This window comes from Tursiops truncatus, chromosome 7 (genome assembly GCF_011762595.2).
Source record: "Tursiops truncatus isolate mTurTru1 chromosome 7, mTurTru1.mat.Y, whole genome shotgun sequence".
Lineage (NCBI taxonomy): Eukaryota > Metazoa > Chordata > Mammalia > Artiodactyla > Delphinidae > Tursiops > Tursiops truncatus.
This window is the reverse complement of record NC_047040.1, coordinates 108,306,680-108,320,866: the sequence shown is the minus strand read 5'-3', so window position 1 is coordinate 108,320,866 and position 14,187 is coordinate 108,306,680. Positions and strand designations below refer to the sequence as shown.

The window sequence follows — 14,187 nt, the reverse complement described above, 5'->3', positions numbered from 1 at the left end:
AGAGGCCACAACAGTGAGAGGCCCGTGTACCACAAGAAAAAAAAAAAAAAAAAAAGGAAGGCCTTTTAAAACTTCGTGTGACTGTGGTATTGAAGGAAAAAAGATCTTGGAGTAGCTCCGGTTTATCTGAGAAGAGTAGTCTAGTAGTGGGCATGTTGTAGGGAGGCACTTGAAGTAGAAAGAGCACCAGCTTCAGCATCAGATAAGCATGCATTTGAATCTTGATCTGGGCCACCTTTATGTGGCTGAGACACCTTGGGCAAGCTACTTAACTTCTGAAGGAATTCCCGAGGAACCTGCTACGTGCCAGGTGTTTTTTAAATATATAGGTTCATTTATTCCTCACAACAAACCTGCAAGGTAGGTGTATTATCTCCATTTTACAGATGAGGAAATTAAGACTCAGAGAAGTTAAATGACTTGTCCAAGGTCACATAGCTAGCAGATGGCTGTGGTTGGGTTCAGACTTAGGTCTGTTTGGTTCAGAGGCCTGAGAGGACCCTTGATTTATTAAGCTGCTAACCTCTGAGGATGCTTAGTTCACACTTTCTCACACTGTTAAGTTTTACTTCAACTCAGTGGTAGTACTGAACTCTCAACTACTGATGTAAACACAAAGTATCTTTGTGTTCAGTGTCCATAGATCCTTGAAAATATAACTTTTTTGTTATTTGTTCTGTTGTGAATGAACCAGGTCTTGCAGGCCCGCTAGAGTAGACTGGCAGGACTCCCAGCTTCAGAATGATTAATATGTATGTCTGTGTTTATGTTCCCCAGCTACCTAGTGTGAGCCAGGAGACCCTGAAGCATAGTGGGATTGGACGAGCAGTGATGTATCTTTATAAACACCCCAAGGAATCAAGGTCCAACAAGGACATGGCAGGGAAATTAATCAGTATGTACATTTTACTTTTTGTTTGGTGTGTTTATGTATATACAGAGACATGTATATATAAAAGCTAACTATATTTTTACTGATTTTCATTTAAAATGAGTCAATGAAATGGAGTAGGAAAATTTTTTGATACCTTCTTATAGGTACTAAGCTTTTTTCCCTTAGACTTAAAATGCTTCTCAGTATATTTAAGTATGCTATCCAGTATATAACAAGTAAAATGATGCATTTTCTAATCATGGATCAGGAGCATGTAGAGAGAGAGGGATTAGAATGTCGGCCCTGGAGTCGGTCATACCTGGGTTCAAATCCTAGATTTACCACCTACCTTACTTCATATCCTTGGGCTAGTGATTTAAACTCTAAGCCTTGGTTTCCTCCTCTGTGAAACAGAGAATTATGTGTTTAGTTTGGGTTGTCTTAAAGAATAAGTGAGAAGGTGTATGTAAAGCATGGTGCCTAGAATACAGTAAGTCTTCAAGAAATGTTAGCCACTGCTGCTACTGTTGTTATTTTTATAATGGTCTCCAAAGCCTTTGTGTGTTACTACTTAATGATAACAGCGAAATCCAGAGGAATCTAACTGAAGTTCATTTACTCAGTTGCCATATTGTTTATGAACACCACATGCGTCTTCATCATCCTCCTTAACTCTTCCTGTGCTTTGTGTTGGAAAGAAATTTTTAAACTTCAACACTAATTTGAAATAGTAACTACTTTTGTATCTGAATACAGTAGTTATTTTCCTGTTGAATGTTTAAGATTATCAAAAGCCTTTCGGGAAATTTAATTTTTTTTATAAACTAGAGAAGTATTATATCTTCGATCTTGTTAATAATCTGTAGTTTATTGCCTATTAAACAATAAGCATTTGATGCTTTGATGCAGTGGTTCTCGACGTTCTTTTTGCCCTAGGCAAGAGAGAAGCAAACTGTTCCCACTGGTACCTGTCATGTACTACCGGTGATTCTGAATCCAGGGTTGGGGACAGCGGATCAGTTTTTAAAGAGATATAGACTCCCCTGAGACTCCCTGCTTCCTTCTTAGTTTGACAACACCTGTGTTGTGTCTGTAAAGGTCCTTTCTTGTTTTGATACAATGCAGTGATAAGAACAAAGACATCAGCTGGCACCTTTGAACTTTTACTGGCTAAACAGTGCGCATGTAGTACTTTTTTGTGTGATCGCCTTAGCAGCTTTCTTAGACTTAATGAAGTACAGACCCTACATCTGCACTATCAAAATGTAATTTTTAAAGATTTAGACCATTTTGACAAGTAATAAGGGAGTTGTTTTTGGTTAGAGTAAGAAAGTAGAGGAATTTCAAGATTTTCTGTTTTCAGTATTTGTAAATGATGTGACCAACAAGGGGTTAATATCCAAAATATACAAACAGCTCATGCAATTGAATATCAAAAAAAAAAAAACCATTAAAAAAATGGGCAGAGGACTTAAATAGACATTTCTCCAAAGAAGATATTCAGATGGCCAACAGGCACATGAAAAGATGCTCAACATTGCTAATTATGAGAGAAATGAAAATCAAAACCACAGTGAGGTATCACCTCACACCAGTCAGAATGGCCATCATCAATAAGTCTGCAACTAATAAATGCTGGAGAGGGTGTGGAGAAAAGGGAACCCTCCTACACTATTGGTGGGAATGTAAATTGGTGCAGCCACTATGGAAAACAATATGGAAGTTCCTTAAAAAACTAAAAGTGGAACTTTCATACTATCCAGCAATTCCACTCCTGGATATATATCCAGAAAAAAAATGAAAACTCTAATTCAAAAAGGAACATGTATCCCAATGTTCATAGCAGCATTATTTATGATAGCCAAGACATGGAAGCAATCCAAATGCCCATCAACAGACAGTTGGCTTAATAAGATGTGGTACATATATACAATGGAATACTACTGAGCCATAAAAAAGAATGAAATATTGCCATTTGCAGCAACATGGATGGACCTAGAGAATATCGTGCTTAGTGAAATATATATTCCACATATAAATGATATCATATAGTACTTGTCAGACAAAGACAAGTACTATATGATATCACTTATATGTGGAATCTAGAAAATAATACAAATGAATCTGTATACAAAACAAACAGACATACAGACATAGAAAACAAACTAATGGTTATCAAAGGGGAGAGAGAAGCGGGGAGGAACAAATTAGGAGTATGGGATTAGCAGATACAAAATATTATACGTGAAATAGATAAGCAATAAAGATACACTGTATAGCACAGGGGATAATAACCTATAATGGAAAAAGCATCTGCCAAAAAAAGAATCACGGGCTTCCCTGGTGGCGCAGTGGTTGAGAGTCCGCCTGCCGATGCAGGGGACACAGGTGCCCCGGTCCGGGAAGATCCCACATGCCGCGGAGCAGCTAGGCCCGTGAGCCATGGCCGCTGAGCCTGCGCGTCCAGAGCCTGTGCTCCGCAACGGGAGAGGCCACAACAGTGAGAGGCCTGCGTACCGCAAAAAAAAAAAAAAAAAAAAAATCACTATGCTGTACACCTGAAACTAAATATTGTAAATCAACCATACTTCAATTTAAAAAAAAAAACAAAAGATTTTCTGTTTTCAAGAGACTAAATTTAGAAATTAAACTGTCTTTATGAAATAACACAGCTAGTTGATGACCTTCAAAGTGAGTTAGATGTTACTTTCTTTAAGCCTCTATGGTGATTACAGGTTTAAATGACCTTTTTATATTGAATTTTCTGAATCAGCTGGAGCTAGTTGTGATGCTGATATCATGCTGTGTTTATTCTACAGATGGTCCTGAAATAATGTTATCTTTAAGGAAAGAATGTTCTTAATGCCTAGAATATGACTTTACACTAGGGTATGATTATTTCAAAGAACGGTAGTAGAAATGCTACTTTAAGGGCTAAATAATTAATTTTTCTCTGTTGTAGATGAATGGTCTCGGCCTATATTTGGTCTTACCTCAAACTACAAAGGAATGACAAGAGAAGAAAGGGAGCAGAGAGACCTAGAACAGATGCCTCAACGGCGAAGAATGAACAGGTAGGAGGGAACAGGTATGAGTAAGTGGAGTAAACGTTATTGTTGCGATAACTCAGGGCGGGGGTTGGTAATTAAGATCATTAAGAAACCTACCAGATGGTAGGATTTTGTCTTTCCTCTGCTTGATATGTCTTGTAGTTCATGATACTTTTTAGTTTAAATGTGGTAGTGTACAGTGAAGCTCCACACCCGCTCCCCTCCCAGGCTTTTCTGGTTGGATCTGGCCTCTGCCACCGTTCTGGAGGTTGCTTAGGTTGTTTCAGCCTCTTGCAGAAAAAACTTTCTCAGTCCCATTTCCAGATCCTTAAGAGAAAAAAACATTTTCGATTTGTATCAATAAACTGGATGTAGTTGCATCCAGGATGGCAGGGTCATTACAGGTGAGTGAAACCTGGTGTGCAAATGATCATTAAAATAAGTAGTACTTTTATAATACAATATTAGGAATTATTTTCCCTGATCCAGTGTAAAGGACCTAATGGTGGTCTAAGTTTGAGATTTCATTTTGCTCTTTTTTCCTTAGTTATAAGGTCCTGACATTTCCTGATAACTCATCAATTACTTTTTTCCCAGCACTGGTGGTCAGACACCCCGAAGAGATTTGGAAAAGGTGCTGACAGGCGAGGAAAAGTAAGAGTTTTGTATTGATTTTCAATGTAGACTGTATTGGGAATGTTCTGCTTGCTGCTTTGTTTTAAGAAAAATAGCAAATGAAATGATGCTCTGTTCACATTGGCAGGGGATGATTCCTAGTGTAGTATTTATTGAATATTCACATTCTGTGGGTACCCTGGAGGTTACAAGAATATTGAGAAATAGTTCATTCAGTAAAGATTTTGTTGCTGCTTGCTATGTGCTGGACTCTGTGGTAAACTCTGAAAATACAGAATCAAACTAAAAGTAGTCCATTCTCTCAGAAAGTCTTCAGAGGGATTGTAGGCAAAGGGGAGAGCTTAAGCAAAGATGTGGGGTAAGCACGCAAGGCCTGTTTTAGGGATGGCAGGTAGTCGGGCAGTAGTATGGTGCCTGAGGTGGTGGAAGATAAGGTTGGAAATGCAGTTGTTGACCAAATTCTGAAGTGCTTTAAGTCAAGATGAGGAATTCTCACTTCTCTTTGTGGTTTCCTAGAAAGTTTTTGAGCATGGACGTGAAGTCGTCAGCTTGATTTGGAATGCTTCTGCTGGTAGCACGATGTAGGATGGGTTGCAGGGCAGAGGAACTGAAGGCAGTGATACAGCTAAACTGAGGCTGTAACGGAGAAGCAGAAGCATGAGGAGCCCTCGCAGGTGTGCAACTGCCAGGAGTCTGGCTGGGTGGGCGAGAAGTTGGCTAGAGTTGAAGATACCACCCAGAATTTTAAACTTAAGCAACTGAGATGATGGTATTACCCTTCACTAGAGTGGAGAGGAGGAGTAGACGTGAAAACATAGCTGGCGTCTGTTTTGAGCATATTAAATGTAAGGTGACTGAGATAGTCCTATAATTATCCTGTGCTTAGAACTGGAACTTGGGCTAGAGACATGGATTTGATAGCTACCTCCGTAGAAAAGATTGTTGACTCGAGAGTACAGGGTGGGCTTCCCTGGTGGCGCAGTGGTTGAGAGTCCGCCTGCCGATGCAGGGGACGCGGGTTCGTGCCCTGGTCCGGGAAGATCCCACATGCCGCGGAGCGGCTGGGCCCGTGAGCCATGGCTGCTGAGCCTGCGCGTCTGGAGCCTGTGCTCCGCAATGGGAGAGGCCACAGCAGTGAGATGCCCGCGTACCGCAAAAAAAAAAAAAGAGAGTATAGAGTAAGAAATAAACTGAACCCTTTGAAAAGGGGTGTAGCCAGTGAAGGCCAGTGAGCAGATGTGGTCCTACACGTTGGAGGAGAACCCAGAGGAGAATGAGGCCACGCTGGAGAGGGCCATGGGGGTAGGCTTCACGGGGGTTTGTGCAGTGAGGGCTGGCAATCAGGCAGCACCCAGATCGCAAAAGGAGAACGAGAAATGAGCTAGAGGGAGCAAGTGTCGTTTGCTCGTGGACAGGTGTGCTGACAGTGGCTTCAGGGGAAAAATAAGAGTTGTGGGAGATTTTCTAGTCAGTTAACGTATATGAAAGTTATAGAAGTTTCAGTTCACGTATATGAAAGTTACAGAAGCTTGATACTAAGAATGGAGTAAACCATACAAGGGAATAGAAACAATTTCAGAATTTTTTAGCCTTCTCTTCCTCTTCTTCCCCCACCCCCGCAAATACCCACCCTCCGTTTACCACTGAGGTGGTTAGTTACCTGAAGGTTGAATGATTCGAATTCCCAGACATCAAATAGGCTTTACTTTTGAAGGATGATAGTCTTAGGTTAGTCTAGCACGATAGTTCTCAAATTTGTACATAAAAGTTACTGTATGTGATGCCGTCCAATGCTGGCAAGGATGCAGAGAAACTAGATCACTCATCCATTGCTGCGGGGTGAAATGGTACAGCTGCCCTGGAAAATAGTTCGGCAGTTTCTTGTAAGGTTGGACATGCAACCACCGTACAACCCAGCACTTGCACAAGATTCTTAGGCATTTATCCTCGAGAAATGAAAACTTAATGTTTGTGCAAAAACCTGTCCATTAGTAGTACAGCTTTATTCGTAATAGTCCACAACTGGAAACAACCCAAATGTCCTTCAGCAAGTGAATGGTTCAACAGACCATGGTATATTCATACCATAGAGTACTGCTCAGCAATTAAATGGAACAAAATATCGATAGATGTGACAACTTGGTTGGATCCTCAAGGGCATTATGTTGAGTGGATAAAGCCAATTTCTAAACGTTACATGGTGTATTATTCCATTTATATGACATTCTTCAAATGCCAGCATTACAGAAGTTAGTAGATTCATGGTCACCAGGGGCTAGGGACTGGGCAAATGGAGTAGGGAGGTGGACATGTTTACTAAAGGGCAATAGGAGGGATCCTGTGGTGGATACACGAACTTACACACATGATAAAATTGCATAGAACTAAATACACACACACACAGATAGATGAGTGCACGTAAAACTGGGGAAATGTAAATAAAAATTGATGGATTATAGCAACATCAATATCCTGGTTGTAATATTGTACTATAGTTTTTGCATGTTGTTACCTTTGGGAGAGACGCTGGATCTCTCTGCATTAATTCTTGCAACTGCATGTGAATCTATAATTATCTCGAACTTTTTTAAAAACAAGAAACAGACCAAAAAATTACTGTATGAGTTGCATATGCAAAACCATGTCAACTGCTTTATGGGCATACTCAGTCCGGGGGGTCATTTTGACTCCCTGGTTTTACACCTCACAAGTGAACACATGAGTGACTCTATTAGACCAGAGAAATTGAGATTCAGAGTCCTGATGGAGGAACCAGCCTTAGAAAGGAGAGATGCGATTATATCTGAAGCTGAGGAGAGGTGAAAAGGAGTCCTGAAAATGCAGAGGAAGTTGGCTTTGAGGGGGAAGTTGAGCCATTGGTACAGCAGTGTGAGTGATGATGAGGCCATCTAAGACAGACAGCAGGATGCTGGAGCGGGTGACTTCGGGAGGGCAGAGGAGGTTTGACACAGATACGCAGCCGAATGGGATGGACCCGGGTGTGGTCGGCTACATAAGCAGCATGCTCTTCTTCCCGTTCTCAGGGCTCTTAGACCTGGAGATCCTGGATTCTGTGCCCGGGCAAGGGTCCCCATGCCCTCGAACAAGGACTATGTTGTCAGGCCCAAGTGGAATGTGGAAATGGAGTCGTCCAGGGTAAGCAAGCAGGGGGACAGCAAGGTGGATCTGAAATGCAGATTACTGTTCGTCTTTTACTTCGTGTTCAATAACCCTTAACAGCTCTTAAGGTTTATCTGATTTGACGAGAGCTATTTTCTGGTCACTTATCTAGCCAGATCACTTATTGCTGATGAGGTTTACTTCAGACTTAAAGAAACATTATCAAGTTGGGAAGTTTCCTCTTATTAATCCCTTTATTTCAACTGAATCTTGAAGCCTAGAGTGTTTTGGTACAGTCGTTTTTTTTTAAGACCCTGAGAAACAAAACTCACCTGCTTCTGCAACCTACCCCTCCCTTTCTATTCAGCTGTTTTAAGTAATTCTGTTGTGAAGTGTGTATTAGGGTAGACACTTCTGCCATCACTGTAAATACTATTCGGTGATCCTTATTGCTTCTCAGTAATCTTTTTTTATTCTCCGTTCAAACTACTCTTTCTAGCCTGGTATTCTTAAAAAGGGCCTAAGCCGATTGGAAAAGCATAAGAGGCGATTTGCAGAACAGAAACGACTCAGCAAAGTGCACCGTGCTGTCAAGTTCAGCATTGAAGGCAACAGGATGCCCCTGTAGGCCTGGCCCTACCAGAGCGTGTCCGGGAGGTATCCCCAAGGAAGCATGCTCTGTGCATGGGCTTGAGTTGTCAGCAGCTAGAGTGAAAACAGTGTGTGTGTGCTTTCTTAACCAGAAAAGGCCAGGACCACTTTTAGTTCATGAAATAATGACCCCAACAGGCACTTAGTGACATTCTAGTCCTCTTGAATACTGAGAAATTGATACGGGATTCCCTTCCTAGAGACTAATAGATAATTACCTCACGGCTAGGCATTTTGGTCTTTCTGACTGGTACCCTTTTTATTAAAAAGGTTTTTGTTAGGGCCTGGAATCCGAGTGGTCTCCCTTACAGGCATGTAATTGGTTAGTAACGTCTTGGTGAAAGGGAGGTGGCTTCTTTTCCTGTTGTCAGTGGCTCAATAACTGCATTTGAGGGCTCACTGCATAAAGCCTGACACTGAATATTTAGGAGATAAATTTAATTAATACATATTCAGTTCATGGTCGGAAATGAAGACGACGTTGAAACATTCATAAAGCCAGACTCACTGACCTGCTGTGCTCGGAGGTTAACGGTGGCGCCTCTGCGGCAGTGCCCTCCTGAGCATCTGTCTGAGTGTGTTGCCTTCCTTCTGTGACTCCTCCGCGACCCCTGCTTTGGCAGCTGTTTCCACAGACACACTCACCTGCCTGCCGTTTCACTTTGTTGTTAAGCTACTATCAAAACAAAGCACACAGTCTTACTTAATGAGAATAAATAAAGGGTAGAAGAGCACTGGTTCAGTGCTAAGAATTTCTTCACCTCTACTTCCTTCCCTTTTTTCTTCCCAACCCCCCTTTTTTAGGCCACACCTCAGGGCTTGCGGGATCTCAGTTCCCTGACCAGGGATTGAACCCCGGGCCACGGCAGTGAAAAACATGAAATCCTAACCACTAGGCCGCTAGGGAAGTCCCCTTCCTCCCTTTTTTCTTCTTTCCATTTCCATGTCCCTTGATATCCCTCCTTCCCCCCCACCACCCCTGTTTCTCTTTACCTTTACTTTTCTCACTGTCTCTTCCATCCTTTTATTCCTCTCTTTCGTAATACATTTTCTACCCCAGCACACTATTTTGAGAATCAAGAACTATAATAGGGCAGTGAAAAACGTAATAAAAAATCCTAGTGGCCAGTCTTCTTTGGAAGGGCATGTGCCTGTCTGCTGGTGTTGCTGGTTCTGATCCCACCCTCCCTGTAGGTGATGGGGAGGTGGGCAGAGGTGGCCCAGCCTGTTGCTAGAGCAAGAGGTGGCCAGCGTGATGAGAGGGGAATTCAAGCAGAGTTCTTCTCCTTCATCCCCAACACTCCCCAGATCAAAACGGGCGGGTATTTATCTTGGCCTGTGTCTGGCTTACAGAGCTCTGTCAAAAAAAGAAAAATAATAATAAGGCATGTTTTGGGGGCTGGTAGTCCCATGTTACATTTCAGTAAATTGTCCTTAAACCACCTGACACTGTTTTCCTGTTCAAGAAGTTTCCTTACATATGCACTCAAGGCTTTCACATTGCACAGACACTAATGAGTGTTACTAGAAAACATGTTTCCCAAGAAGAAAATTGGAGTGAGTAAATGGCTTTCAAATGAAACTCTTTTTGTTTTAAATGTAATTTTTATTTTTGAAATTACGAGAGTAAATATACTAGAGAATAAACCCCACTCCCCAAGTCCTGCTCTTCCTCTGTGTAAGTCACCACTGTTAACAGTTTTGATGTGTTACATGTATTTTCAGTAATGCTTTAAACTTAGTTTTTTTCTGCTTACAATTGTAGAAAATTTTGAGATTATAAAGAGAAAAATCACCACTCAAAAGCAATTTGATAAAATTTTTGCCTTGTTTTCTATTGATATTTTAATATAATTAAAATTACATTGTATAGAATTTTGATCACTTCTCATTAAACCGCCTTATAGAGTTATCATTTGTAATGGCTGCATAATAGTCTATCATGTGAATATATAATTTGTTTATTCATTCCTCTATGGTTTCTGATTTTTCGCTTCTAAATAATGCAGTAACCTGTGCTACATTGTATGTTTATATGCTAATTTTTTCCATGGAATGCTTTTAAAATAACATTAAAATGGCACAAGCAGTGCATGTTTTTATATAAACTTTTAAATACGAAAAGCACAAATAAAATTAATGTCACTTGTAATCCCCCCGCACCTTAATATTAACATTTTGGGTTATTTCTTTCCGGTCCTTTATATATGTGTACATAAACATTATTACTGGTTTGGAGAGGGTTTTGTTGGAGGTGGTGGTGTTTTTTTGTTTTTGTTTTTTAACTTTTAATCAAAATTGTGATCACACTCATTTATACCTTGTTGGGTTTGTGTTTTACTAAACATGGTAATAATTCATTTGAGTTAACATCCTTCAGTGACTTAATATTGTGTTGTAATATGATTGTACCATATTTTTTTAAGCAAACCCATCTTGCTAATCTTTTAGGCTACTTTTGGTTTTTCACTGATAAAGCAGTGCAGCATACAGCTTTACTGTCCTAAGGAAGTGGTGTAGGGTTGACAAATCAAGAGAGAAGTCATTGAATTTGACAGGCTAGGTACTCAGTTCTGTGTGTTTTCAGGCTTGGGGTAACCAGGCATCTGCCAGATACAAGTCATACAAGCTGTAACTAGGAGTAGGTCAGCGCAGCCTGGGCATGTCCCAGTTGCTGAGGCTAGAGGGTCAAATTATTAGAGAAGGTCCTGGGAGTGGACAAGGAGAAGTCCAGGCTGAGGGGTAGAGCTGCTGGGAGTTGGGCAGTTGGCAGAGATCTGAGCAGCTAAGGCTTCTGTTGTGGACTGATTGCAGCTACTAAAAATCAGGGCACATTGTCTGAAAGGAAATCAGATATTTGGGACTGTCTAGAAATCTGGGGTATTGCATGCATAGGGTGACAGTCGCATAACTTTCTCATCTGATAATGAATTTTTATGCTCCCTTAGAGTACTAGTGCCCAGGATTAAAATTGATATAAAATAATATTTGGAATTGGGATGTATGTAGAAAATCTAGGATGGATGATCAATGCAGCTCTTGTTCAAGAATGACTTAGAGGTCTTTGCTTATAACTGAGGTGGAAGACGAGTCCAGAGGTGAGATAAGGCTTGCGGGAGGTCTCCCCAACTCAAAAGAACTTCACCACACTGGTACCGACCCTAGAGTGTCTCCTGGTCTCCACCTTATTTTAGCATTCTTTGAATTGAGCTTCACAGGTGATTCAGTAGTAAACATCTGGGGAGAAGAATTAGAAAATCCCATCTTTTTTTAACCACTCGACAGTCGTAAAGATTGGAATTGTTAGATTACTGTAGCCAGCAAGAAGAGTTTGCCCTGAGCTGACATAAATGGCAGGCCTTTTCAACATTTCTAAAAGGTGTCAATTTCTTGGAGACCACACCTTTTCAAGACACAGTCTTTTCAAAGTAGAAGAGAAATTACCCAGCAAGCAAACTTTTAAACATAAAGGACAAGCAGAAAGAGATGCAAGAAGTATAAGCCCCTTGGTTCAAGAGAATTAATTTACTTTTCTTTTTGTGTCAAACTGATTGCAAAGTAGTAGTAATAGCAATAATAGCTGCTTTTGTTTTGAGCTCCGATTCTGTGCTAGGCTCTGTGCTTGTATTTGTTATTATTATCTTATTCACTTCTCCCAGCAGTCCTGGAAGTAGTTCACACAAGGGGCATCATTTGTACAGGGTTACAGGGTTACCCTGACTAGTTTCTAATCGGAAACTAGAGTTCCAGCAAGCACCTAGCGGTTCTAACCTCATTCATTATGCTTCAGGCTTTTTCTCGATGACTTTCCTTGCCTTAGAATATCATTATTTTTTATGCCAGCACTGTTTGAAGGTGTATGTGTCAAGCAGTCACCTCCACATTTGGTCTTTGAAAGGGAGAAGCATACAGTCAAAATGTAACCTGACGGAATTAGGGGGATCGTAGTTTCAGTTTTAACCCCCCTTTCTCTCTTCTAGCAAATTTCCGTGGACTAGAGGCAAAATTTGAAAGTAAGGCACAGATAAGAACAAAATTATTCTCCATTGAGAGAGTTTAATATGCTTTTCTAACACTGCTGTGTATACTTGCTCTGTTCCTGAGGTCACCAAAGCTTATTCTGGTTATTCCAGAGCTGGGAGCTCTTCTGTCTGCTGACTTTCAGATAAAAGAAGACGAAAGACAAAACTAAGTGTATGTGTTTCAATAATTTGCTCTTTAATTTTTACCCCACTCTTAGTTTCAGGGGACCTCCAAGAAGGGTATCAGTCGACTGGATAAACAGATGAGAAAGTTCACAGACATCAGGAAAAAAAGCAGATCTGCACACGCAGTAAAAATCAGCATCGAGGGCAATAAAATGCCCTTGTGACTGCCTGGGAGGTTCCCTATCTCTGCTCTTAAGAAATGCGCAATGGACTCTTTGGAGAAAGATGATATTTTAAAAACTTTTTTAGTGTACCTGTAAATGATTCAGCTTGTATCAAATGTTGTCATAGGACTTGCATTTCTCTCAGTTTTATTTAAAACCATTTGTTGTGCACTTTGTACAGAAGAATACTAGTCCTACTTCTATCAACTTTACACAATAAAATTCCATTCTGGTTTTGGGGGGCTGTCTCTTCATTGTCTTCGAGGATGCATTCTCCATGGGAGTGAAAATTAGTTCTTGGTGAGTGCAGAAAAATTTTAGGTATTACAGTGGTTTGTGGCCCTTCAGAGTGTAGACTGCCTAACTGTGGTGTGGTTTGTCTGGTCGTTACCCTTGGTTCCCGACCATGAGCTCCTACAACCCTTGGGATTCCTGGGTGCTAGGGACGTCTTTGTGATGCGAATGAGGTGAGTCATGGTAGACCCCTGGAGAGCTTTAGGTGGGGGCCGGTCACCAGAAAGGGCCTACCACGTAATTAGAGGGTCGGGACTTTGGGCAGGCCTCATGGGCTGGGGGCTGGGGGGTACTGGAGATTGACGTAGTCATGTTGCCCAGTGATGTAATCAGTCGTGTCCAAATAGTGAAGCCCAGGTAAAGACTCTGGACGCTGAGGCTCTGATTGGTGAACACACTAATGTGCTGAAATGGTGATGGGCCTTGATTCCACAAAGAAAGGGTGCAGAAGCTCCGTGTTTCCTCCCAGACCTCACCTCACCCTGTGTGTGTCTTCATTTGGCTGGTACTCCTCATTTGAATCCTTTACAATAAAACTAATTTTAAGCACAGTGCTTTCCTGAGTTCTGAGTCATTTTAGCAAATTCTTGAATGTGAGGGGATTGTGGGATCCCCCAAATTAGTCAGAACTAGTAACTAGTCGGTCAGAAGTGGGGATGGACTCCACTTGCAGCCATCATCTCCAGTGCAGGCAGCTCATGGAGGACGGAGCCCTTACACCTGTGGAGTCCAGCGATGACTTCAGGTGGTCAGTGTCAGAACTGAATTGCAGTATCCTACTGGGGTTGAAACAAAATGCTGACAAAATCATTTCTTAGTATTTCTCGTTAGGGAAATTTTTAATTATTTGATTTAAATTAAATTTGTTTTCTCCTTGGGGGGGAGGTCCTACAATCTGAAGAAAAAGATTGAGAAATACTGTCTCAGAGGAAACATGGACATAATTAAAAATCACTGTAATTGCTGATAAGCAGCCGGGCAGTTGGGATAGAGAATAATATTGCTTATGGCTATATTGTTCTATTTTTGTGAGACTTTAAAGTCATTCTATTAGTCTCTGCAGACTTATTCATGAGAAGTCTCTTGTTAGTCAAGATGACTAAATCCGAGAGTAAGTAACTGATTTTAATTATAGAAATCTTATGATACAAACTGGAGAAGGGTTATCTGGCGATGTTGATTTTCAAAAA

General features: G+C 41.0%; 1 protein-coding gene across 12 annotated transcripts in view; it reads left to right on the top strand.

Annotated features, from left to right (window-relative positions):
- IWS1 (interacts with SUPT6H, CTD assembly factor 1) overlaps window positions 1-14,187 on the top strand; it is a 68,276-nt gene that overhangs the window by 35,108 nt on the left and 18,981 nt on the right. For 4 of the 12 annotated variants that reach the window (XR_012333171.1, XR_012333173.1, XR_012333172.1 and 1 more), the window contains exons 10-13: window positions 778-895; window positions 3,837-3,948; window positions 4,522-4,578; window positions 7,605-7,716. Coding sequence is in view for 6 of the 12 variants with exons in the window: in XM_073807829.1 (XP_073663930.1) it covers window positions 778-895; window positions 3,837-3,948; window positions 4,522-4,578; window positions 7,605-7,716 (399 nt within the window). In the remaining 6 variants the exon portion in view is untranslated. The other 8 variants (XM_073807826.1, XM_019931860.3, XM_019931859.3 and 5 more) reach the window with 5 other exon arrangements.